The 24,302-nt window shown below is 43.4% G+C and overlaps 1 protein-coding gene across 1 annotated transcript in view; it reads right to left on the bottom strand.

Moving 5' to 3' along the window:
• USH2A (usherin) overlaps nt 1-24,302 on the bottom strand; it is a 558,238-nt gene that overhangs the window by 11,192 nt on the left and 522,744 nt on the right. The window contains exons 64-67 of the mRNA XM_026657662.2: nt 10,642-10,851; nt 7,001-7,239; nt 4,830-5,047; nt 1,141-1,317 (exon numbers count right to left, since the gene is read on the bottom strand). Coding sequence (XP_026513447.1) covers nt 1,141-1,317; nt 4,830-5,047; nt 7,001-7,239; nt 10,642-10,851 — 844 coding nt within the window. The remainder of the gene's footprint in view (nt 1-1,140; nt 1,318-4,829; nt 5,048-7,000; nt 7,240-10,641; nt 10,852-24,302) is intronic.

The raw sequence follows: 24,302 nt of genomic DNA, 5'->3' as shown, positions 1-24,302 counted from the left end.
TGAGGAATTGTTTGATTACATTAGGAGCATTTGAAAATGGCAGTGGTCTTTATCAAGTCACAAGGTGAGATGAACTGTGCCCACATGCGCAGCTAGCAAGCAAATACATTAGAGAAGGTCATACTAAAACTTGTCAAAAGACAGCTGGACAAAGTTTTGTCCAGCTGCTGCCATACTTTCTGCACACATTGCCCAGCACAGTAGTCCCCTGCCCCACCAAATTGTGTTATTGGGAATGATTTCTGTAGCTTAAGCATCGATTTAGATTGGCGGTGACTATACTTCCTTGGAAAGCACTTTGAGCATCATCACAATATAAAGCATCTTAATCAGGAAGATTTTCTCAGGCCTATGGCACTTTATCAAAAGCAGCATAGTTCCAGTAGAATCCATGCAGCCAACGAAAGGAGCAGGTACAGATGCAATGTGGATGTGACGACCACCAATGGTATAAGGGCTCTCTTCCCTGTGGATCCCAAATATCCGCAAGGCTGGGAGGATATGCCTTCTACCCGCTTCCGTGATTCATCCAGGGCTCAGTCCTGCAAGGTGTTGAGCACGCTAGCCCAATCCAGCAAAATCCATAAGCATGTGGTTAACTCTAAGCATGTGAACAGTCCCATTGACTTCAGCAAGACTACTGATGTGCTTAATGTTAAGCATGTGTCGGATTGGACTAATGTGCTCAGCACCTTACAGAATCGAGCCCTGAAAGGGTCATGGTGGGGGTAGAGAGCACATCATATCTTTGTCCACTCCTCCTTTTGAGAGGAAGATCTGTAGTAAACTCCAGGAGGGCAGCCTCACAGTGTTTCCTGGCCATCTACACCCATCCCATGGAATTGGAAGAATTTATTCCAGAAACATAATCAATTCCCCTCACCCGCCCCTGTACCTCAAATAACCACTGTTCCTATAAATCACAGTAGGTACTAAAATGGTTTTGATGGAAAACTGCATTCAATCATCAGGATAAAGAGTACCTTACTAAGCATACACCATCAGCTTTTCAAGGAAACTAGAAGTCTAAAGAGACATTCCACTGATGAGCATTGGCTGGCCAACTTTGTAAAATTTAACATGTAATAAAACTAGATAAACACAGTCCTTAAGCTATAGAAATGGGAAACTGAAACTGACTTTTGTCAGATGTCCTTGGTAAATACAGCATGGTGTCAAAGCCACTATAGACACGCTGGGCTCCCTCAGTTAACACATACTCCTTCAGCTGTCCGTTCAGTAGGAAAGTGTGACTCCAGTCTAGGTAGATCATGGATAAATTGCTGACAACAGAAAATGGAGCTTTGTACTGAGGTACTGGGGGGGAAAAAAAAGGAAACAGCTCATTTATAAATTGTAGGCATCTCACTGGGTTGCACAAAATAAATGCATCAAATAAGTAGTGTAACAGGCTTTCTCACATACATACCCCCGTATGGAAAAAAAACAAGGAGACTGCACTTGCATTATCACACTGAAATATATTGTATCTACATCCTAAGTGAAACCCACAAGGAAAATTAGTAAAATTCAAGCGTAAGCTCCTTGGAGCAGGGAGTGTCTTTTACTATGTGTCTGTTCAATGCCTCGTATAATGGGCTAGATTCGGGGGTACAGGCACCATTGTAATACATAATAATAATAATTAATAATAAAATGGCTTCCAAAAATTAAGGATCAAGACATAAAAAATTCAACACAAGGAATGAGTTATATTCTATCAGCTGCACTGGTAAAACTCTACTGGAGTTAATAGGATTACACCGTGTAACAGGCCAAGACCATGTTCTGTTAAATAACAAGACTGGCACCAGAGCTTAAAGTGGTATGAAAAAAATGTGTTGCAGGGTGGGAGGGAGTGGGATGGCCTGTCATCTTCTACAGAAATGAAAACACCGGCTGTGCCCTGGCTCCCCCCCCCCCCAATATAATTTTTGCTCCCAGTGTTTCACCTCTGCTCCTCCTGGGGCACATCATCCTTTCCCCCAGACAGAGTGGGGAGGAGCTGCTGCTGGGCTCTTTCTGCTCCTACCTCTTTCCTCCACAGAGAGGAGGGTGAGAGAGCTCTGCCTGGGTCTGCAACTGCTCTGATTGGCTGCTTACACCCTAGGGAGGCAGGCAAGCAGGGGTGGCAGGTTTGTATAATTTTTGGTGGTGACCAGAACCGGTCCAAGTCCCCCCCCATGAGGGGGTTTGGGGTGTGGGAGGGGGCTCAGGGCTAGGGCAGAGGGTTGGGGTGTGGGGGTGAAGGCTGGGGATGTGGGGTTCATGGTGCAAGAGGGGGCTCGGGACAGAGGGCTCTGGCTGGGGGTGCAGGCTCTGGGGTGGGGGCTGGGGATGAGGAGTTTGGGGTGCAGGTAGGCTGCCCCTGGGGCTGGGGCCAGAGAGGAGGACTCCACAGTCCTCTCCCCGCCGGCAGCAGCGAACTCTGTGATAGGTGCTTCCCTTCCCCTACCGCCCCCCACCCTGGCAACACACTTTCCCTGCATGACTGTCACTGCATGTGCTCCTAGGGCCCCTCTCAGGTCCAGGAAGCCCCCTCACTTCCCCTGAGGTGGGTTCTGGGTGGGGCTGCCATCACGTATGCCCCTCCTCCCGGCCGGCGAGGGAGCGCAGCGCGGAGTGGCAGGGCAACCGCCTGCCGCCCAGGGTGCAGGCAGGGACGCTCCGGGGGGGGGGGCAGGCAGGGCTGGGGGAGAGACCCGGGCCAGAACATTGGTGGAGCTGGGCCCCCAGGCCCTGAATATTGCTGGAGCGTGCGCACCATGGGCCCATATAACTCGCCGCCCATGCAGGCAAGTATCCAATCCTAAGGGGTTTTCACCCCAGGCAGGACTGAAATGAGCACCCTTCAGCGACCTGGCTGGAGCTATTGAAATTTTATTTGTTGGATCTAGGACGCCTTTCAGCCAGGTGTACTTTAAGCACTGACTGGCACACAAGGTTCCTATCCATGGAGACACCACTGGTTAGTGTCTCCTGGATGGTAATATAATTGTCTCCTGTTTTGTTGCATTTTTCCTCTCATTTAACAGGTAAAGTATCTTTATTACTATTAACTATAATTGGAGGCTATTTTTCATATCAAATCAATATTTATTGCAACTAAGCCCAAAGCACTAGCTGAAGTTAATATATTTGTTCTCCAAACCAAACTGCTTTGAGAGTGAATTATGTCCTTTTGGCATCCATTCATTTTTAAAGCTTTTTCTTGAACCATTAGTTTATTTTCAGAGATAGTTAAAAAGCCTTACAAACAGCAATTCAAGTACAATAATTCACTGCCCTGACTAATCAATCAGTAGTGCAGTACATTAGTATATCATCAAGTCCCGGTTCCCAAATATTGTCTTCGATGAAAGCAACTTCACATACGTAATGCAGACATGTTAATTTGTTATGCTTTTGGCACTGTACTTACAACAAAGAATGCCAATAAACCATTGCCTCCTTTTTTAATGAAATGTTTTAGGTCTTCCTAATGAAGGAGACACAATGAACCACAGTGAATGCAAAGATTTTAGTGGCTTGGAGAGGTTGATGTGGAATTCATCAATATTGTAATTAACTTACTAATGCATAGCACTGCTCTCTACTAGATCAAATCAGTACTGTTCAGTTGAGTATCATAGGCTCTGTACTGCTGAGAGCTAAGGGAGATTCTCCTTTAGCTCAAGTGGCAGAAACCTATGCTTCTGGAGGAAGAGAATGTAAATTCAATCTCCAGTGTCACAGTGGAGTTCAGAATGGCTGTAGTGTGCAGCATAAGGACAACTGTGAAGTTCCTTGAACTTTATTGCAACACATTAGTGGGATTGTATAGAAATTTCATGATTTATTGGATTAGGTTTTAATAATTTACCTACTGAGTTACTATTGATGTAAACAGGATTTTAAGTTTTTGAGCCAGAGTATGCCAAGGAAATTTACTCTGCCAGGATACAGCGTACAGATTGCCAAGGCAAAATACTCATCGTATTCCTTATGTGAATATTCTGGATATGATCCTATACTTACAAAAAAGCAAACAAACCACCAACCCAAAACCCCAAACAACACCCTCCCTCCCATTTTTAGGAAGATGTTAAACTACTACAAATTCAGCGTAGATTAACCTAGACTGTAAGCACAATGCCTATGTATTAAATTGCTACGTAAACCTCCAAGAATGCCTAAAGCACTGTATATGAATGCTTAATAATAAGGAATTCTTCACGTCATTTTTAAAGATGCTAGACCTCATGAATGGCTCAATTCTAAAAGCACTACTGCAGGCAAAATCCTGGAACTTCAGTGGAAGTTTTGCCTGCACAAAGCCTGCAGGATCAGCCCCCCCAAAACCCACACAGCCCTCTTCTAAAATTTCTGCCCCCGCTTTATTTTGTTTGCTCCAATCATTATTACACCCTGCCTACCACTTTACTGGGCATATTTCTTTTTATTAAACTGTTGCCTTGTTAGGATGCATTAATGAAAAATATGACATACTTAATACTTCCCACTGAACAGAATTCATAATGGAAGGACAAGGAGCTTAAACTAAGAAAAGAAAAAGTTAGGCTAGATGCCAGGAAAGCTGGTCTGACCAGTAAGAGCAATCAAACAGTGGATTAGACTTCCCAGAAGTGGGTGGCTGAGACATAATTACTGGGGATGTTAAGAACAGTTTTGGAAGGATGCTAGTGGGAATGATGTAGTTAGTTCCGTGAAATGGATGGGAACAGACTAAATGATCCACATGTTTTTTCCTGGAGCTATACAGTTCCACAGATTAGAAAGATGGGTATTTCAGACTCATGAATTGCTCTGTGTGGTCACTGTATACTCACACTCCTTCTTGGTAGTAAAGCTGGTCCATTCGGAAGCACTGCTGCCTACAGAATTGTAAGACACCACTCTCATGTTGTAGACTGTGTAAGGCTGAAGATCACTCACACTGGAATTCTGATCTTTACCTGTATACTTCACTTCAATTGGTCCAGGGTTACAGGTCTTTGCCTGTATTTGTAAATGTGGAGGGCAAGCAGTATACATGTGGAGTTCATAGCTAGAGAAAAAGATTGACATTTTGATGAAAGTCTTATAAGAGGAACAAACAAACGATCGGTGAGCACTGTTTCACTCTGGCTGCTAGATATCTGGTTACTAGTTAATAGGATGGACGTCAGCTTCATCGCTTTTGGGCACTCTAAATCCCATTCAATCTCTAATGGTTTGGTCCTGATTTTAGGGTGATGACCTCTAATCCCATGCCCACAAACAATTATGCTTGTAGTTCGACACCTACAATATTGTGCCTACAACGAAACTGTGGATGTACTCACATCTAACTGCTTGCGCCTACAAATTAAGTAGTTAAATCTAGCTACCTATCTTTAGTATTTATAAGATATCTATATTTGTGATGCCAGTTACTCTCTCAATTTATTGCTGGTGCAAAACAGCAAGTGCAACTATTTGTTGTTGCACAATTGCACTTGCCTTATTAAGATCCTGGTGAAAATCAGGCCGAGACATTAATCCCTGCTATGCCTTAGCAGGGCTGCATTTCAAGTCCATTCTGGGAGAATATAAACGTGCAATGTCATTACTTAAAAACTTTCTGTCACACACATACCATGCAGCTGCCATCTTGGGTTTGGATTCATGGCATGCTGAAGATGAGGGAATATGCTGTCCCTCTCTGAGCGGGAACAGGTGACCGTTTTAGGAGCATGTTGCTAGTTCCAGTAACTGCTTAAAAACTGAACTTCAGTACAGTACACAACATTGTCCTGAAAACTGGACATTTTGTGGAAGGACTCAACAGGACAGCCCATAGGTGAATCCATACCTAGGCACAGGTAGGGTGACCAGATGTCCCAATTTTTGGGTCTTTTTCTTATATAGGCTCCTATTACCCCCCGTCCCGATTTTTCACACTTGCTGTCTGGTCACCCTAGGCACAGGGGATTTGAGGAAGTGGGTGTTGGTGCAAGAGCCACATGAACAGCTTTACATTTAATTTTGGTCTAAGTAGGTTTCCCGCTGGCAGAATGGCAGCAGTTTTTTGCTTCTCGTTAATTCATATTTCATTGATGGTTAAAGATGATTTTTCACTGGTTCTGTTGGTTAAGCTTGCTGCAGGGCACTTGGGGAGTGGGGCAATACAGGATATTGTACATGAACCTGCCATTTCTATCCAAAATACACAATAGAATCATCCGGTTTCTGGTGTGAGTACACTCATGATGCTGTAAAATACAGATTAATTTAGAATAGTACAATTCACTTAGTCTGAGGCTACCAATGAAAACCACTCAGAAGCATCAAGTGCTGCTGCCTGCTTAGGGCTTGATCCTCTACTCGGTGAACTCAGTGGAAAAACTCCTAATGACTCAAATGGGATAGGAACGGGCCCTTATTGAGTGGGCTTGCTGCATGGAAAAATGTACACTCGCTATCCATAGACTGCACTGGCAACTGATTGGCTTCAAGGTGCAAATGAAGGTGTTGACTTTGATTTATAAAACATTCTGTGCTTTGGTCCTGTCTAGTCCAGAGAGCACTGCTTTTTCTCCTCCCCTCCACCCTGCCTCACAACAGTTGATTTCTATGGCTTTTGCTAAAAGTCTCTCTATGCGAGTGGCAGAGATAGGAAGTTTTCCATTGAGGACCCTAACTCCGGAATTCACTTCCCTTATTGCTCCAGCAAAATCCAAGTTTATTAACATTTAGGACACACTGCAAGGTTCCTCTACCTGTACAATGTTTTGCTTGAGAGAAGATGCCCAAGGAGGGCAAGCACCCGTTGGGAGGATTTCTTCTGCGTGGAATGTACACCAATTTGGAGATCATCATCATAATTTACAAATATATAAAAGAATACTAAAAACAGGGCATGAGATTATCTAAAATGACTAGAGGACTTAGCCACACAACTCCCAATGATCTAAATGGAAATTGTGTGTCTAAATCTCTTAGCTGGCTTTGAAAATCTAAATCAGATTGTGAATCTTACCTTTCCACAATGCCATTCGGTGACCGAGGTTCATTCCACTGGAAAAAAGCTGTTCTTGAGGTTATGGTATGTATATGTGGAGGGGGCTGTTGAGAGGGTGGTGCTGGTTGAGTGGTTAGTTGGGCGACTGGTCCTTTGGTGCAACAGTTGAAACATGTGCAGGCCTCTACGCCAACAGAGTAGGTGGTGAAAGGTTTAAGTCCATGTATTGTTTGCTGGGTGGCAGTCCCTTCAGACAACTGTAAAAGGCAAGAGAGAACTTTACACAGCACAGGACACTGTAAATGCTAAGTCGGATTCGTTAAATGTTCTAAGTGGTAGGATCGTTGACTTCGTGTGTCCAGGGAATCTAGATTTGACCTTATCTTTCATTATCTAGTCAGACAGGGTGAAATTCAACCCAGTGCAGTGGGTCTTTACAAGGCCTTCCCCATTGTTTAAGTCCTGTGATGGACTGCACTCGTGAAGCAGCTATGCACAAACGCCTCTACATCCCTACGTGCAGCGTAATAAGGATCACACTGCTGGCCCTGAAAAGTTGGTGGGCATTGTCAAAGGATGACAGGCAGATGACAGAACGAGGAGCAATGGTCTCAAGTTGCAGTGAGGGAGGTCTAGGTTGGATATTAGGAAACACTATTTCACTAGGAGGGTGGTGAAGCACTGGAATGGGTTACCTAGGGAGGTGGTGGAATCTCTATCCTTAGAGGTTTTTAAGGCCCGGCTTGACAAAGCCCTGGCTGGGATGATTTAGTTGGGGTTGGTCCGGCTTTGAGCAGGGGGCTGGAATAGATGACCTCCTGAGGTCTCTTCCAATTCTAATCTTCTGTGATTCTATGAATGTCCAGGAGATCTTTGCATACACAGAGTCAGTGACCCTAATATCCTGCACAAGTGGCACAGAAGGGACATGTCCTCTATTTCAGCCCACAGGAAACCCTCTCAGCAAAACTGAATCCATCAACCTTTAAAGAGAAACGGAATTAAATAGCACAAAGGAATGTGTGTGGATAGGAACTGTGTGGAAAGTAATGGCAGCAAATCACGAAGGAAAAAGCAAACCATGCTGCTTCCTGGAGCTGCTATTTCTCCAATTCGCTGCGGTCATTTGTGGGTCTGGTTTCCAGCTCCAAAGAAATCAAACAGCATGTAGAAAAAAGCCATTTCAAACACAGTAACCACCTGCTGGGTGATGAAGCAAGGCAAATGGCACAGGCCACAGAGTCCCAGGGTGGACAGCAAGGAAACAGAGCATCAAGACGAGACTGAAAGCACACAGAGTCAGAGTTTGCTAATGCCTTCAACTCAGTGATGGAGAAGCAAGGCACCCCTGCAGGCACAGCAGCCACACGGCAGGTCTGAGGGGATGAGAAGAGAAAGACAAGAACATGCAGGCTGAAGTAGATATGGACCCAGCTGATCATCGTAAGAGGGATAAGGACAGGCCATGCAATCAGCAAACAGCAGATGGCTCACGCTCACAGACAGGAATGATGAGCAAGGAAGACGGTGTTCCCAGCCACTTCTGTGCCAGATTAGACTGGGGTAGTTGGCGAATGGGCACATACTACTATAAAAGGTGAACAGAGTTAAGCCTTGACAGATGGTGACATAGACACAAAGGCATGAAGGAAGTTGAGCACAAGAAATGGGGTGTGTGAAGCATGGAGGTTCCCATTTGCCACTGAATTGCACAGCACTTGAGAGCTGATAATATCAGCCTTACTTTACTCAGACTTGTGTGGCATTTTGTCTTGGTTTGTGCAGTATGGCTCCGGGTACTCTTCACAACCTTCTACCCTGGCCCAAGGTCTGTGGTCACTCCTCTTTTTTGTTTTCAGGTCCAGCTAAACAATGCAGATTTCCTGACTTAGCGAAGTTACCTGGTTGTCTGGCTATTGGTTGGATGTTGGTTGTAACAGGCCTCAGAGAAGAAACAGAGATGCTCCACAAACTCACTGAAACCTGCAGTGATCCCCTCGTCTGATGAGTCTCTCTTTGTGTATGGGGGAATGGGCATTAGATTGCAAAGTGAAAATCTACTCTTCCCCTTAGTCCAAGGGCCTTTGCATGCTAAGGAACAAGAAGACCCCATGGAGCACAGCTCTGAAGCACACAGGAGAGGGAAGAGGTCCAGAACCCTCCATGGGCTCCTCTGGTCCTGTCCACCACCCAGCTTGAGCCTCAGAACCACCCAGAGCCCACCATGTTTGGGCCTTCCATGGCCAGAGGGTGGGGCTGGATCTGCCATTTACATTGTCCTTTTCAATTATTTCCATGCCACACTTGGCTCCTTACATCTCCTTTAGAGCCAGGCCCCCCTGTTTAGCAGATTGCCTGTCTGGTCCCACATACACGGACTCCAAACTCTCTAGCTGTTGCCTAAACAGTTGACTTACTGAGATTAAACTTCAGACCCAACCTGGGTATAGCAAAGAACTGAGACACTATGGATGGTGTTACCAGCTCAGACCAAAAGAAAGAAACGACTCATGTCAGATGGTCATTGGATGTTTTCAGCTCCTCAAGGCCCTAGGCCTTCTAGTGCTTTTTATACTTTTTAAGCAAAGGAACATGGAATTTTTAAAACCTAAAAGCTATTACTTTAAACAACATCATTACACTCCCAAAACTGCTTAAATAAGAACAATGATGACAATTAACCACTGGGTGCATGATTTCCCCCCGCAATGATATTTCTATTTTCTATGTGGAATCTAACAGACCACAAAAGACACTACACAGCACTTAATCTTTGTGGGGGGGCTATGCAGAGGGGAAGTTACCGTAGGGCTGAAAGGAGCAGATGAAGAAGAGAATCCTTAGACACCCTATATGCTGTACCTTTTCCAGAAGCCCCTGGAACTGGGATGGGGATGGTCACGGAAGGGGCTCCTATTGCATGCTAGAGACATGACATATGCACACCTTTGTCACATGTTAATTGTGAGACACACTGAAAGCCTCTTGCTGTCTTTCTACCAGTTCTTGTAACATTCTGTTGTAGGACTTACTGAGCTACTGGGGGATTGAAACATTCTTAAATGCTATAAAATAACAATGTAGAGTTTATCAGTGCTTTCAGATGCATTTACAGTGGTCGTTATTATAAACTTTTCAGTTTTGCATTGGATAACCAGATAACATTACCGCACTGTTTGCAATATTCCTTGGTGTTTCCAGTATTTTGTATGCTACTACACAATATTATCCCTGTGCCAACTGGAAAGCGTTTCAGGGCAACCACCCTGGCCTTAAAATCCATAAATCAAAACACAGTAATGTCCAAAGGGAGCAGCTGTTTGGTCACCAGCTGTAATTTCTGTCTGATCTTTTTGGGCAAACAGATTTTTGGAAAGTTTGTATTTCAATGTAATCAATAGCATCCTAGGAACATTGCATTGGATCCCCCTGCATTTTCTCACTATATAACACAATGATAAAGGCTCTGGCGTCAAGGTTAATTCTTTTAGAAGCACAACATTTAGCTAAGTGGAGACGTCAGTCCTTCTTCGGCCAGAAGAGAGCACTGCTAAGTAGAAAAAAAAAAAAAAAAAAAAGAAGCTAACAGACTTAAAATCCTAAAAAAATGTCCAGAGTTCAACTGGAAATACAAATAGAATAGCTTGATAAACACTCACCACCACATCGGTCCCTCTGGTGCTATTCGAGAACAGCCTGTAGAGACTAACTATCCCGTTTGGCTTAAGAGGGGGGCTGATGTTTACCACAGCTAATGTGGAAGCCACAGTGTAGAACATGGGTGCGTGGAGGCCTTCAGGAGGGGCCGGGCCTGTTCTACAGCGTGCCCAGCTGCTAGGAGTCCGGCCCGCGGAGTTTACTGACCAGACCTTGAAAACACAAAACAAAGAGGAATTTGTGAAGGGTTTGAGCCTGCAAGATGCTGAGCACTCCTGGGAGGTGCTGAGTTGCTGGGGCTAATACAGCTTTACTGGTGGCAAGATGAAACTGCACTGTAACTTAAGACAATGTTGTGACATTTCTCTAGTCCGTCCATCTGGTTCAAATCAATTCTTTTTAAAGAGGGGAATAAAACATTTTTAAGAACAGAAGAATGGCCACACTGGGTCAGACCAAAGGTCCATCTAGCCTAATATCCTGTCTTCCGACAGTGGCCAATGCCAGGTGCCCCAGAGGGAATGAACAGAACAAGTAATCACCAAGTCATCCATCCCTTGTCACCCATTCCCAGCTTTTCACCATTATGATTAAGGGGGGCAAGTATATTTTCATGAGGTTCCTGCAAGGCTGATTTAAGAACAGACACTTTTGTTTGCCATGTAATACTGTACACAGAGGAGGCTCTAGAAAACTTATCTATCTTACCTAAGATAAGGTAAGAAAGGGCAGCATTCCCTTCACTATTGCAAATTCCAAGGGCAAACTGCAAATACTGACCTAGCCCCAATCCTGCTATTGTATCCCTGCGGGTTATGCCTTTTTGCCTGTGACTAGGTCCAATTAAGTCAATGTGGCTCTGCATGGGATTTAAGTTCCCCTTGCACTGATCCAACTACTGGAGAAGACCTTAGTGACTGAAGGCAATTGACAAGTTTTTAAGGGACCCCACTCTATTAAATATATTAATATAATTAATCATTTGGCAAAACTGTCAGTAATCCAAAAAATAATATAAAGAAAACACATTGAAAAGCATGGGTAAGTCAGCACCTCTAAATTTATTCATTTATTTTTGCAATAACATTTGCTTTATTATACTAGCACAAAGAGAGTGGTTTCAGTTCCAAGGTTTCAAAATACAGCAGCTTGAATTAGGCCTGATTAAAAACTGCACGTCTCTATGAACTATGCCTACTGATTTTGTCAGCTTCCCAAAACCAGAGTGATCTGCAGACTACATAAAACTCAGCACTTATTAAACACAGTCTCCAACAAATCTGCATGAAAATTAAATTTTGCTTTCATCAAGGAGTGCATAAACATATGGAAGGATGTATAATCTTATTTATCAAAAACCATTTGTATAATTAAACACGAATATCATAAAAGGTTGCCTTAGGTCATCATTTGCATGAGTAAGTAATTTGTAGAATGTCAGGTACAATAGACAGAATAGATGGATGTGTGAGTGTATAGGGTTAAATTAGGCTCAATAATAGCCAACCACATAGTGATCAATCAGAATGATAGATCTAAATGGCAATACAAGAGGACTGTCTGAGTGATTTTTAGTATAAGTATTCCTTAGTAAGCTTTCATGTTGAGCAGTTCTAACTACAGTAAAACACGTTCTCACGTAATCTCTGGACAGGTTTTTTTTTTTTTAAAGTTCTCATCTTGCTTTTTTAAAAACAGACCCTGGAGAACTTTTAGTTTTCTGAATTTACAACACCCCTACGTTCAGGGAGCTTACATTTTAAAAGGGGTCAGGTGCAGGAGAGAACCAAAAACATACAAGGGCCTTAAGTGTTGTGATTCAAAAACTGTAGATGTCAACTAAAGTTAAAGAATCAAAGTTACTTTCTCATACTCTTGCTAGCACATAACACTCCTAAAGCAAACTCGACTACAAATCCTATACCAAAAAGTTTGCACAGCATATTTTTCTTTCAGTGATCTCTGCAGAGAAGTTTTCATAAAGTCAAACTCTTTTCAGTCTACTCCAATAGGTCAAACACTAGCTCGGTTAAGTCCTTGCTGCTACAAAGATTTGACAATAGTTGCTCATTTTAAGGAGTATTTTTCTTCATGGATGGCAAGTTCTTAGGCAGGGTGAAGTTCCAAGAGATCCACCTGTATTGACTCAATACCAACCTTGGGGTGAAATGCTCCAGAGTTTTATTCTGAACTATGGGAACATGCCTGTGAGGCCTTAATGAGCAAATCATTTAACTTCTCTTGGCCTCAATTTAGCCATCTATAAAAGGGTAAATGGACATAAAAATACATTCCTTAAGGGAGTGTTGTGATAATTAGTGATAGCAAGCACTTTGAGATTCTGAGATATAAGTATTAATTACAGACATAAATGCTAATATTTAGACACCTGCCTGAGTGTATATGCAAATCAGAAAGTTATACATCCAACTGCTAGCATTTGCACCTGCAGTCAATTGCACCCATTAAAAATTGAAGGCTGTGTCATGATCCCTTCAAAAATGCATCACACGGCATTCATGAACCATTACAGCTTGTTGCACTGATTAATATAATGCTATGTGGTATGCTTTTGTACACAAACAAAGTAGAAGAAAGTCTTTTGAAGTTGCACTGCATCATTCTGAGGTGTGATGCAGTTAAAATAAGGGGCATGCAATAATATTCATAAAAGACTCTGCAGACAGAAGCATCACCTGCTATATATATTGTATAAAGCCATAAAAAATAAGCTAGCCAAGAGCAGAACAAGGGTAAGAGTGTGGGGGAAGTGATCATGACACTAGACTACCAATGTAAGTGGAGACTTCGGGGACTATGTATGTGTATGGAGAGAAGGAAACCATCAAAATAAGGTACTTGTTACTTTAACTCTTTTAATATATTGCTTCAATAATCAGTAAGTCTTACATCATAGTGCGTGGACTCAGAACCCTGCCAAAATCTGTACAGCCATTAGTGGGTGCAATGTCTCAAGAAAGCCACGAAGGGGCTCCAAAAGCATCTACAGCAGGAGTATTTCAGACCTCTTCATCAATTTGCTGGCCATCTGCCCAGACAGCACTTTGAAGTAGGGTCAGAGAGAAAGAAGCTCTCTGGAGGCAATATATTCAGAGAACTAGAGAATTCCAGTCACAGGTAAGCAAATTTGTTTTCTTCTTCATAAATGGGCCTCCATAAACCCCTATTCTTGGAGACTGGTGAGCGGCCATCACCCAGAACGGTCATATGGCAGCTTCCAAGTCTGACAGCACAGCCGAGAACTGGCAAAACCTGGGTTACACGTGACTGTCCTACAGACCTTAATCATAAGGAGTGGCAGAAACATGCTGCAAAAGCTGCCTCAGCTCTAGCACAATAAGCCTGCCTTGGATAAAATCTCACCTGCAATAATGTCCGTGGATTCTCCCCAGCACACCCACTTTCCCAAATTCAAGGTAGGGTGACCAGACAGGGGGTGGGGGGTAATAGGTGCCTATATAAGACAAAGCCCCAAATATCAGGACTGTCCCTATAAAATCAGGACATCTGGTCACCCTAATTCAAGGCCAGTTCCTCAGCAAAACTGAGTACCGACAACTCCCACGGAAGGCAATTAAATCTGTTTGGCTTTCAGACATGGATGAAGATCACAGAATCATAGACAATGGGGATGGAAAAAGCTTGTTAGGTCATTGAGCTCATCTCCCTACCCATGCAGGAATGGTCCCTGCAATACTTTAAAAACTCAGGTCTTTACAAAGGAGCTAAAGTTTTGAGCAAGAAAATGGATTTCTTTGCAGCAACATAAAATAATATGTAAAGTTATTCAATCTGTACAGGAAATCCTAAAGGGAATTAAAGGGAAGGGCTGGACATAACTATGCCTCAGTGCAGGGAGATTGACTAATGACCTCTTGAGGTCCATTCCAACTCTATGTTTCCATGATTCTATGACATAGGCCAATAGCCGTCATAGCTGAGGTGAACCACCAGAAGAAGGAAAGCACCTCACCAGCGGGCAAGCAAAATGACTTCTCAGCAAATGAATAATGAAAGGGCTACAGAAGCTGCCAAAATAACACTAAAAAAAGAGTGACTCACACCTAACATATCCTAGGGGAGAGGCAGCTCTGAGTTAAGAGAGTGGACCAGGGGTCTCAAATACGCAGCCCGCGGGGTTATTTCTTGCGGCCCGCCAAGCTCCCCACGCCCCCCTCCGTCCGCCCTGGAGTTATTTCCTGCAGCCGCCAAGCTCCCCTCCCCCCCACTCCCTCTCCCCTGAGTGCACCGCGTCCTTGCTCCTCTGCCTACCTCCAGGCGCTTCCCGCCGCCAAACAGCTGTTTGGTGGTGCTTAGCGCTTTCCAGGAGGGAGGAGGAAGGAGCGGGGAGCCACACGCTCGGGGGAGGAGGCGGAGAAGAGGCGGGGGAGGAGCGGGGATTTGGGGAAGGGGTTGGAATAGGGGCGGAGAGGGGGCAGAGTTGGGGTGGGGACTTTAGGAAAGGGGTTGGAATGGGGGCAGGGAAGGGGTGGGAAGAGGTGGGGCAGGGGCGGAGCCTCATGGAAGGGGTGGAGTGGGGGTGGGGGCTTTTGTACCTTTATATGAAAAGGTGTCAGTGATGCAACCCTCGGGCCAATGTACTAGTCCTCATGTGGCCCTCGTGGTGATTCGAGTTTGAGATCCCTGGAGTAGACACAGAATCAGAAAAAAGAAACCAGCGCTCTTGACCGCCTGACACTGACCATCTGAAGAAGTGCAGTCCCGGTTAATTTAGTAGCAGTATTGTGAAAAGAGTTATTATGTTCTTCACACACTATATGCCTCCCAAACGATGGTAGATACGTATATTGGACAGATCAGATGGAAGTCCCTTTAAACACTCTGACTCGCAGGAAAGTTCAAAAGAGGGGATTTGCTGTTCATACTGAGGCTAACACAAGTCTGGCAATGGGCTATTAAAGAGGAGACCGCTTCCAGTATTGAAGAGGATTCATCTGATATTGGGGTAGGTGACACAGCATACACTGCCATGAGATTTAGTGTCCTACAGTCATCTATGTGTCTGTGAGAAACAGAAGGCCCGATCAAACCACACCTGTGCATGGATGCACAAGACACAGAAAAGGATGCAAGGAGCCAACCTCTTTACCCCTGCAGATAGGTCAAGCATAATTAGTCTTTGCATACGGTAATAAGCCCAAGGACTCCACACATGTAGCACTGCTGTTGGTGCTAGCCTTTCCAAAAATGACCCTGCAGGACCTCTCTATACATGCCAGCAGAGCTGGACCTTTGCAGGGGGCAGTGCATAGCATTTTTCAAGGATGATGCAGTGGCTATGCTTCCCCTCAGCTCCCTGGACCTCTCAGAGACAGGGTTGCAGAGTTTCAGTGCTCACTTTTCAGTTTCCTGAAATCAGCCTCCAATCTTAAGGTTCCATAAATATCGAATTTTTGCAATGAACAGAGATATTTTTGTTTCAGCAAAAACAGGACTCATATTAAATAAAGGTAATGGGGCTTGTGTGATTAAGTCCCTGCACACCCTATTAGCAAGGTTTAGAAACAAAAGGCTCAATGTTTTGTTTTGGCTGTGCTGTGCACTTGCATTGGAATTTACAAGAGAAGGAACAGGTAGTTTCAAGCCATCTTTGCACTTTCCCTATTCTTGGGCCTGTCTAGCCCCTAGCATAAGTAAGAGCAGTCTCAAGGACACTTTATTTTATACACAGCTGCACAGGCACTCATGAGCCATTCTTACAACTAAGTGGCCAAAGTGCAGCCAAAATAATTTGGGGTTGCTTCTGCAGAGACAACACATGTCAGAGCATAGTGCAAAAAGTCCATCTCTATACAGATCTGATGTGCCCACTCCTGGAATAGTGTATTAATTTCTGGGCAACACCTTACCAGAAAGGCATTGACAAACTTAGAAGAGTTCAGAGAAAAGCAACATAAAACGTTCCTGGTGCTAGCGAGACTGATTTATGAGGAAAGAAAAAATTATTAGGAAAGATGATAGATTAAAAGAGCTAAATAGATAGAGCTTGGTTATGAGACAAGGGGAGCAGCCATAATTGTCTATTAATATTTGTGAAGTGTAAATATCAAAGATACAGAGGGATTATTTAACATGGCACATGGGGGTATAACTAGAATTGAAAAATGAAATTGAGAACAGAAAGATTTAGGGAAAACCTCCTGCCAATGAGATCTATTAGGCCGTAGAAGTACCCTAAGGAAATGGTGAGAACAATTCTGTAAGAACAATTCTGAACTGAGAGGGAGATGGACTTGCTGGGAGCTAATAGGTCTTTCTAGGTAGGTACTTATATGATCCTCATTACTGTAGCATCTGAGTGCTTCACAACATTGATGAATTTAACCTCACAAACACTGCTGCAAGGTAAGGGAATATCATTATGCCCACTTTACAGATAGGGAACTTAATTCAGAGAGATTTAGTCACTCGCCCAAGGTCAGACAGGGAGTCCGAGAGACCTGGGAACTGAATCCAGACTGCCTGAGTGCAAGTGCAGTGGCTTACCAACAAGACCATTCTTTGCTCACAGCTTGAAGATTGGGCAAAGCTACTAGATGGCAATGCAAACATCAAGATATAACAAGTTTGTTCTGCAAGAACCGCCTGGCTTTAGTTGGGCATGTGGCATTCTCACAGCTTTCATATTACTGGGGGGACATTTAATGTTTTCAGCCACATCACGGCCTAGTTCTTCATCTGGTTATTTATGCAGTTTAGGAGATTAGGGATATTTAGTCTCCAAGGGGACATTTAGACCCCAGGTTCTCTGCAGTCCCATGCATTCACTGCTATTTAAACGGTTCCTGTAGCATTGATGGCTCTTGATTCAACAGGTACATTAATAGTCCATAATCTTCAGGCACATCTGGACTTGCAAATCTTGATGCCTGAGTGTTGCGGCCTTAATGACCCAGGCTCTGCTCTCATCATTGAGGTTAAAGAACTTCCATGGACTAAAATATTTACAACCACGGATACTCATATGGCTGGTGACAATCGCTACCTAGCAAAAACCAGTTATTGAAGCAGAAATTTCCTTATGCTAAGCATCCTTTAATTTAGCAGTCAGCAATGGAGGGGATTGATTTACCATTGCCAAAGAGTTAAGGACATAAACAGAGTATTTCTAAGGGTCTGGAAACGTTTACTTTTAGCCAGTGCCCACCATTTTAGCAAACAGCACTCGTGCTCACAGCACAAATGGCAGTTGTGCATTTCTGTGACGACCAAAAATCCCTCACTTTTTCAGCATGGTGGAAAATTTCAAATCCTACATCACCTGGTTTTACTGTGCAAGGGATAAAATCACACCCTATTGGGGGCAGGCTACAGGACTACAATGTGTCCCCTCTGTAGCCTTCCATGACCACTACTCCTGGAGTAATGACCACTCCTGCCTTACATCTCGTATGTAGGTGTTTCCAATCACTGCATAAGTGCAGATCTAACAATCCCTCTCCAGGTCCACTACTAATATACCTCTGCACTGGCATAGCCAGTACCAGCAGGGAGCCCCCCTTCCATGTGCAAAAGCCATGCTGAGGAGCAACTCTACTCTGCCCCACTCACATGCACTGCAAGGGTCCCACAGTGTGAAAGGACATGGGGTCCAACCCTGCTCCTGTTAAAGTCAATTCCAAATCTCCCATTGACTTTACAGAGAGCTGGATCAGGCCCTTGCTTAGGGCAGTGTTTTCAGACATTACTTCTGATTTGGGATCCCTCCATTTCTGGGTGCCCTGCTTTAGACATTTTGAAGGGACCTCATTTTCAGAGGGGTTCCTATTGACTTCAGTACAGGCGAGGTTGCTCAGCACTTCTGCTTAGATGTCTAAAGTTGAGTACCCCAAAATCGAGGCCCACAAAATCACTGGCCGCTTTTTGCGAATAGAGTGCAATGGGGGTATTTTAACGACTGCGCATACATTCTGGGAATAAAACTCATGAAACTAAATTATTAGCTCTCTATGAAAAATATCTTAGTCATTTTATAACTAATATTACGTTACTGGGTGTGCTTAGGGCAAAGGCCCCACTTGCATAGTATTTTGCTTTGTGCTCTGGTGTAATATAATGCCAGGAGGCATTGCTCATGGTAGGCAGGATAATCATTGCCTCTTCTATGTACAGTCAGATACAGTGGAACCCTCTCTAGCTGGTGACGTAAACTGACTGTCACTACTGGGTGTCATTTTGTTCCTAGCTACTTTTAGATATGAATCAGCCTCTCCCCAGACAAAGCACAAAACAAAACACTATTATTATTATCATCACCTAGAGGCCATAAACAGTATCAGAGACCCATTGTGCTAGATGCTGTACAAATACACAATAAGAAATGATCCCTCCCCCAGCTTGCAATCTAAATGAGATAGACAGGGAGGATGGAGAAAGGAAGTCCCATATCCTCATGTTACAGTTGGGGAGATGAGGCACAAAGAAATGAAGTGACTTGTCTGTGTCAGAGACAGGAAATTAACAGAGATTTTCCAAGTGCCTGTCCAGTGCCTTAGTTACAAGACCCTCCTTCCCCCCTTTCATTTAGTTAACATCCATAGTAAAGGCCAGTAGATCACATTCCTAAAGCTGGGTGGATTTCAGGCATGTGGGTTCTAATGATTCGATAATGTGTTAGGCCAAGTTCAATCCTCTCAACACTGCTCTATGTCTTGACTAATAATCGCATAACACTATTAAAACATTAATAGTCGTGCTAATGCTAAATCCATTCTTGGGGGAAAATATCACAACAGCAAACAGTTTGGGGATTAAAAACCATGTCAAAATGTAACTGCAGCTCGTTTCATATAATGCACTGTTAAACCAGTAATTAATAAGAGATGTAAACAGGTTTAACTCTAAAAAGCCGACAATTTAATAATTTGCTTCCTATGGGTATATAATGATATAGTTATCTTATTCCCCCGAGACAGATAAGCAGATATTAAAAGGTCTTTCCAATACCTGTAATGGCTAAGGGCAACAGCTAATTCAATAGATTCGATCAAAATCACCACTCCTTTCGCTGCTACTGATTTATTACTTTGGCTGTAGTTAGTCATCACTCATTTTAGTTTGCTTTTCCGTACTCATAAATTATGCCTCATAAATAAAAAGATACAATCAAGGAAATCATATCAATTCATCTACATCCCTGGAGTATATTTTCCCATGGTACTCACACTAATGTCTTTTTAAAGGATAGCTTTTGAATATGTCAGAATCACAATATACCAAAAAAGGTCTGGCCAGAGTTGTACCTTAATAGGTTCACAGCTAATGTGGGAAGCCAATAAATCTGCTCTGATACCAGTATTTAGTTAAATGAACAAAACTCTAGGCTTGATTCATAAACACACAACTTGTGTGCATGGATTTGGGACGATGTTGCTGTGGCCATACACTGGCACGCAGCTGAGGTTTCTAAATGTGGAAAAATGTGTTTGCAAAATTGCTCTCTGTCTCCTCCTTTTCATAAACCCCACAAAGATGAAGGATACATTTCAGTGCAGTAAGAGGAATTTGGAACTGTGATCTCAGTTACACCAGTGAAGCAAAGAAGTTACTCTGGATTTGCTGAGATCAGAATGTTCCCGCAATTCACTTCTAATCTGAACACTTTGTGGAGTGGGTACTGTGGATTTTAAAGAACAAAAACTCAAGAAAGTGTTCATTTGTTTGATTTTGAGGTCCCACTCACACTTTGTTTTTCAAACAATCTAATTATGTCTTCAGAAGATGTATAAATACCGAGACCCTAAGAGTTAAGTAGAAGCAAACTGGTCCAGATGAAATTAGAAACAACCTGAATTTTCACATTTTCTGTATATTGCAGGGTGGGGTGGGGTGGGGGAACTTGATTATGGTCATTTTGTTGTGATTGTTTAATCATTGGCACATACCTCTGAACTCCAAGTCTAGGCTGACATCAGAAGCCTAAATGCTAAAATATCATGAAACACACTGTTCACATGGAACTAGAAAGTATCAAAAATCTTAAAAGAAAATCTGCTCTCCTGAGTGAAGGAACTGAGAAAAAGAAAGAATTTTTATTTAATTTATGCCATCACATTTTATTGCATCTTTCTGGCAGGGATGGAAGAGGAAAAGATGAGCTGAAAGGATGAACGGGAAGAAGTGAGACAAAAGGTGAGGGTTATTTCCAATTGCTGAAAATCCATCACTGGCCAGTAAGAGATCCAACCCTTATTTCACCCCATTTTAAGCCAGAAGAGTCGCTTAGTTATTTGTCAGTAACTAAGCACTACAAACTGGAGCTGAGCCAAAAAATTGTCAGACAGGCCAGCAAACAAAGGACTACAACCGTCATTTCTTGAAGCAACCAAGAGGATTCAAATGCTTTGTACTTTCCGTAGTCGGATGTTCCATTACCTTAGCAACATTATACAAGCAGCTAAACAAACTTACAAAACATCCTGCCCCCGAACAACATTAGGAATACAAGCCGTATCTACCTTCGAGGGTCCTGTAGGAGCACCCAAAACATGCCTCTCAACTTTCTCAGATATTTCTCCAAGTGCATTTCCCGGACCCTTCATATAGCCCCAGTAAATGACCTGTGAGCAAGACTGCTCTGCAGGGGTCAGGGATGGATGGACTCCTCAGCAGCTGCTGCAGCCTCCCTCCATGGAGAAATTGGTAGGCTGATGTGTCTTCATAGCTGCAGATCCAGCAGCCCCCAACACTCCTTGTGTACTCCCCACAGAGCACAGCTCCACATGTAGGGGTAAGGGTCCCTAGAAAGGGCTTCTTCCATCCTTGTGGGGGAGCTGAACAATGTTGTTTCTGCTGCCCTTTGGATAGTCAGGATTTGCAGAGGAGAGAGCAGGATGTGTCCCTAAGCCAGGAAAGAAACATTAAGGTGAAGGAAGGGGCCAGAGAGTACCAGAAAAATGAGGTTCCAAGTCTCTCTCCTGGATCTCCTACATAATTCAGGGGTTATGAAGAGGTGGACCAATGTACCACAACCTTTCTGAGGAGCAGGACGAATGCATTATACACCAATAACTCTGCTGTCAAACGGAAAAGAACTAAGCTCCCCCTCTTACATGTGCTCACCACAGACACTGTCCTTCTGCTGAGAAGAACTGGATGGATCATTGCTGCGCTTAGACTGGCCAGATGGGTTGCTGTAAAGCAACATTCAATGCTCTCTCCTCCTAAGGGTCTGGGCATGCTGTCTCCAGAGTGCTCCCAGTCCCAAGGGTGAGGAAGCAAGAGACTAAACATGCTGCACGAGATCCTCAGCTGGTATAGGTCAGGGTAGGTCTGTCGAACTCCATGGAGCTACACTGGTTTATACCAGCTAAGGATATGGGGTAAAGTTTTCAAAAGCACCTAATGGCCAGATTTATAAAGGTATTTAAGTGCCTAAAGGGGTAGATAGGTACCTAGTGGGATTTTCAAAAGTGCCTAGTGCCTAATTCCCATTTGAAATCTATAGAAGTTAGGCACATAGGCCCTTTAAACACCTTTAAAATCTGGCCCTTAGTGACTTAGGAGCGTAAGTCCTATTTTCAAAAGTGACACATGCACTGACTTTCAATTAGACTCAGGCCCCTAAGTACCTAAGAATTAGGGATGCAGGTCCTAAATCACTCGGGTACTTTTGAAAAGTTCCCCTGATCTGCCCTTATAAAACACTAACCACAGGGCTGATGGGCAGGCCCAATTATATGAGCTTCCAGTAAAACATCAGCAGAAAAGAATGGCGCCAAAATTTCTGACCTCAGATTAGATGTTAATGTTATATCCATCAAACTGAATCCTGGTAACTAACAACATTTCTAGAAGTGCTGCAGAGGGCCCAGGTTTGATTTTATCTGCATTCAGCTGGAGGAAATTTAGTTGCATTTAAAGTTTTATGTCCAGCAAACAAGCCTCCAATGCAGAGACAGCAGAATCAATACTGTGCTTAAGTGAAATATAAATCTGGGTTTCATCAGCATAATAGTGAAAGCCAAGCCCTATACTTATGAATAATTTGTCTCACAGGCAACATATAAATTGTCAACAATGGAAGGGCTACGAAGAGATCCCAGAGGGATGCACAAGTGACATCAGCAGAAGAGGAATACACACACACAAATCTCTCACTGGAACAAAATATATTGCTGCTGGCCGAGAAGGAACAAAACCAATTCAGGGCCTCGCCAGATAGCCCAGCCCAGTTGCGGAGTGGAACCAAAATAAAAGATAGAGTTTCTTCCTGCCTCAAGTGCAGCACTTCGGTCCAGAAAAATTAGAACATACAGACAACCTGAGTCAGACATCATCAATAAATCATTAAAACCCTTGACTCAAACAGTCTCTGTGCTATGAAAAACAACTTGAAAGCCATACTGATTGAGCTTCTGATTGAGATACCAAGTAATTAAAGGCTGGTGCAAGGAAGAACACAATGTGCATTCAAGAATTTTTGGAAGCATAAAGAGGCAGTGGCAGCATCTAGCATGGGGCGCGCGGCGGGGGGGATTAACGAAGGTGGAACTGTAGTCATTTGAAAAAGAAAGGGGATATCCAGCTCATGAATCTGTGGCGGCAAACATAGAGGCAACATAGCAGTAAGCTAAACTGTGGCATAAGGAACAGAGCCTAGGACTTTCAGCTCAGAAAATACAGGACTCCACCTCTTCAGCTAGAGGAGAATCACCACTATTTTCTATTGTAACTCCTCTCCCACCTCCCCACACACACACTTGCCCTTGGGTTTCCATTTCTGAGGATTTTTTTTAATACCTTAGGGCACATACAGGGCCACATTAAGTGATGAGATCTGGTATTCTTTAGAGCAATTTTATCATCAAGAAATTAATATAGCGTGAGGAGAACAGATTTCACATTACTGTGGGCCCATATATGGGTCCCTGAGGGATTAAAGAACATCTGAAAAAGGCAAACCTGAATACAAATACCAATACTTGACACACAAATGCAAAGACTTCATCCCTGACACACACGCAGTTGCCAGTAAAGGTTTAACAGTTTTGGTCAAAAAAGGTTTAATTGAAGGAAAATATTCCCTCAAGTATTTTAAGCGTGAAAAGTTTCCAGCCTCTAAGTGGTGTGTTCTATTTTGGAAAGAACCCTCGCAGTGTCCCTAGTGCTGTTCAGTTCACTGAAGTTTAAGGAAGGAGTTATATTATTAGCAACAGTAGGAAATCCAATAATTGGAGCCCCATCATTCGTGACTGGAAACACTCTGCTCAGAGATACCAGTCCTTTTCCTCAGAACAAAACCAATGAAAGTCATTACATTTCTCAACCTGGGGCTATCTAGTATCTCTTTCACTGATCTCAACAACACCAGAGGCAAAAGAAAAGATTATCTAGATCACCATATTGGTAATAAAGATCTTTCTAAACACACTGTAGTGAATCCATTTCTCTGCTATCATTCCAAACCCATTTCTGTCATCCTTGCCATTGTTCCTTTTGGGTCCTGTCCCTGACCATTGTGGAGCCACTGGAGGAGGACAAGGAGAGCCACTGTATTCCTTCCTCCAGGCCCCAAAGCATAGTCAGGAGCAGTCTTGAAAGATTGTTCATATTAACAATGTAGTTCCTTAGAAATAACTCTGTATAGGCCCAAACCAGCAAGAAGAACACTGCACTAGCA

This window comes from Terrapene carolina, unplaced genomic scaffold (assembly GCF_002925995.2).
Source record: "Terrapene carolina triunguis isolate 2854851 unplaced genomic scaffold, T_m_triunguis-2.0 Scaffold262, whole genome shotgun sequence".
In the NCBI taxonomy this organism is placed as follows: Eukaryota; Metazoa; Chordata; order Testudines; family Emydidae; genus Terrapene; species Terrapene triunguis.
This window is presented reverse-complemented; position numbering and strand designations above follow the sequence as displayed.